The sequence below is a fragment of the Pterocles gutturalis genome, unplaced genomic scaffold (assembly GCF_000699245.1).
Source record: "Pterocles gutturalis isolate BGI_N339 unplaced genomic scaffold, ASM69924v1 scaffold14267, whole genome shotgun sequence".
In the NCBI taxonomy this organism is placed as follows: Eukaryota; Metazoa; Chordata; class Aves; order Pterocliformes; family Pteroclidae; genus Pterocles; species Pterocles gutturalis.
Window position 1 is genome coordinate 1284 of NW_010115610.1, and position 2279 is coordinate 3562.

The 2279-nt window shown below is 35.4% G+C and overlaps 1 protein-coding gene across 1 annotated transcript; it reads left to right on the forward strand.

Annotated features, from left to right (window-relative positions):
- Positions 1-519: 519 nt before the first annotated feature.
- Positions 520-1008, forward strand: LOC104463065 (F-box/WD repeat-containing protein 7-like; the record flags this gene model as incomplete). The annotated part of the gene is made up of 1 exon (XM_010075248.1): positions 520-1008. A coding segment is annotated over exon 1 (489 nt), but the record flags the coding sequence as incomplete, so codon positions are not given.
- Between the last annotated feature and the right edge of the window lie 1271 nt (positions 1009-2279).

Sequence of the window (2279 nt, forward strand, 5' to 3'; positions counted from 1 at the left end):
ATGCCTGCTTTTAAGGCATAAGACCAAAAGCAGTTCATAATACATGAGTAAATATAAAGGCTGTAATCAAATGAGAGGGAAAATATAATGCCATTTGAAAATTATCTTTGTTCACTTTTTAGCAAGTAATATCACATACTTGAATCTTCTGTTAACATGAATGTTAATGGTTCTTGTGAATTTTCTAAGAGGAAAAGTAGTTCTTAATTTTGCAGAATCTGGTGCTTACAGAGATCATGGTCAGACCGTTTGATCGAAGAAATTCATGCTACAAAGTTGTCTGTAGTCTGTTTGGGTTTTTCCAGTTGTGTGTTGGGTAAAAATTATTCCTTGTTTCTTTGAATTTGAAGTTGTCAGGAGTAATACAATGAAATAAGTTTTTAGTGCTTTATCTAATAGAAAAGGTAACTTTTCTAATTTTCCACTTTCTCTTTTTTTTTGTTCCCTTAGAATGTGAAAGCATTTGCATCTTCGGATAGCCTAGCCAAGGTCCAAGAAGTAGCAAGCTGGCTTTTGGAAATGAATCAGGAACTGCTCTCTGTGGGCAGCAAGAGGCGACGAACTGGTGGATCTCTTCGAGGTAACGCTTCCTCAAGCCAAGTAGATGAGGAGCAGATGAATCGGGTTGTAGAAGAAGAGGAGCAGCAGCAAAGACGACAACAAGGGGAGCAGCACACTGGGAGGAATGGGGAGATAAGAGGAGAAGAACCTGGATTTGATGACAGGCATGAGTCTAAGCAGGAACAGTTAGAAGAAAATAACAATAGACTTATTACTGTGGATGAAGAATCCACTTGTAACCAAGAGGAAGAAGATGATGAACATACTGGTGATCAAGAGGAGGAGGTGGAAGAGGAGGAGGAAATGGACCAGGAGAGTGATGACTTTGATCAGTCTGATGACAGCAGTAGAGAAGATGAACACGCTAACAGTAACAGTGTCACAAATTCCAATAGCCTCATGGACTTGCCCGTTCACCAGTCATCTCCATTCTACATAAAGACAAAGGTGAGAAACTACATGTTTTGTGTTCTTAATCCTTGCTAACTTTGAATTTTGGAAAATAATTTGCATATTAAACTTAAAGTTTTGCAATGAAGCAAAAATTTTACTTCCTAAAAGCACACTATGAAGAATTCAGGCAGTCCACAAAAAACTATGCTGTTTTAACTGTTAATAATCAAATTATTTGCCTGCATTTGACATGAGCAAATACTCCTACATATTTTAAGGAATAGAGTTCTGATGACTTATGTTCAAAAGATCAGGGTGTTTATTTATAAATATTTTTACATGCTAACTCATACACTTAATAAGACCCTCCTGGCATTGTTTATGACATTTTCCTTCTTACAGCAGGCAAGAAGGAAGGTAAGCAATTGTGCAGATGTGGTGTTCTCTGAGAATATCAGGTTCATTTAGATGAAAGCATTGTAAGGAATATTACAGAAACATCAAATTCTTCTTTCTGGACAGGTTATAGTGAGTTCATTGACAAAATACAGGTTTAAAAAAAAGTGTTTTAGCCTGTCATTCACTTACAAAGACATTACATAATGTCATATGGGATCCTGCTTGTGAGGACCTTGTAAAGTGTGTGCAATGCTTATTGAGAACTTCTGATTTGCAATAAGAACTTGGGAATAAATATTCATATTTTTATTGCTACTAATATCACTTAACATTTTATATAAAAAAATGTTTTTGGAGTCCTAGCTCCAGTGTACGTTAGTAGTTCACCATTTTTTTCCAAATTCTTCAGGAAGGAGAAATTCTGTTAACTCTTAGCAAGAGCAAAACCAGAAAGAATAATGAAAGCAGTGATAGTGACTAATAAAAAAGAGGAGCAAGCAAGTGTTCTTGTGGAAGAATGTTGTTCCTAGGCCTATGTACCAATTTCTTTTTCTTAATCATTAATTGGTAATAGAACATCCAGCCTCCTCTCACCTTTCAAAAAACCAAAGTTACAAAACCCTCAAGTTTTTACAATGTACTTAAAAAAATAACAAACCCAAATTGATGTAAACCAAAACCAAACCACAAAAAATCAATTAACATATGTTCTCTATGTGTTTGAGTATGAAAATAAATGTACAGAGAACCAGTCCTTAAGATGCAATAGGACAAGTAAATAGGAAGAACATCTGCTTCTGGAAGCTGCAGCAGTGTTTTTGGTAATAGCGATTAGTATACAGTTCATTTGTGTGTTTACAGTATCTCAACTAGCTTCTTTGATTTTTGACAAGTTGTCATGTTTTCACATGAGTTTTTAGTAAATT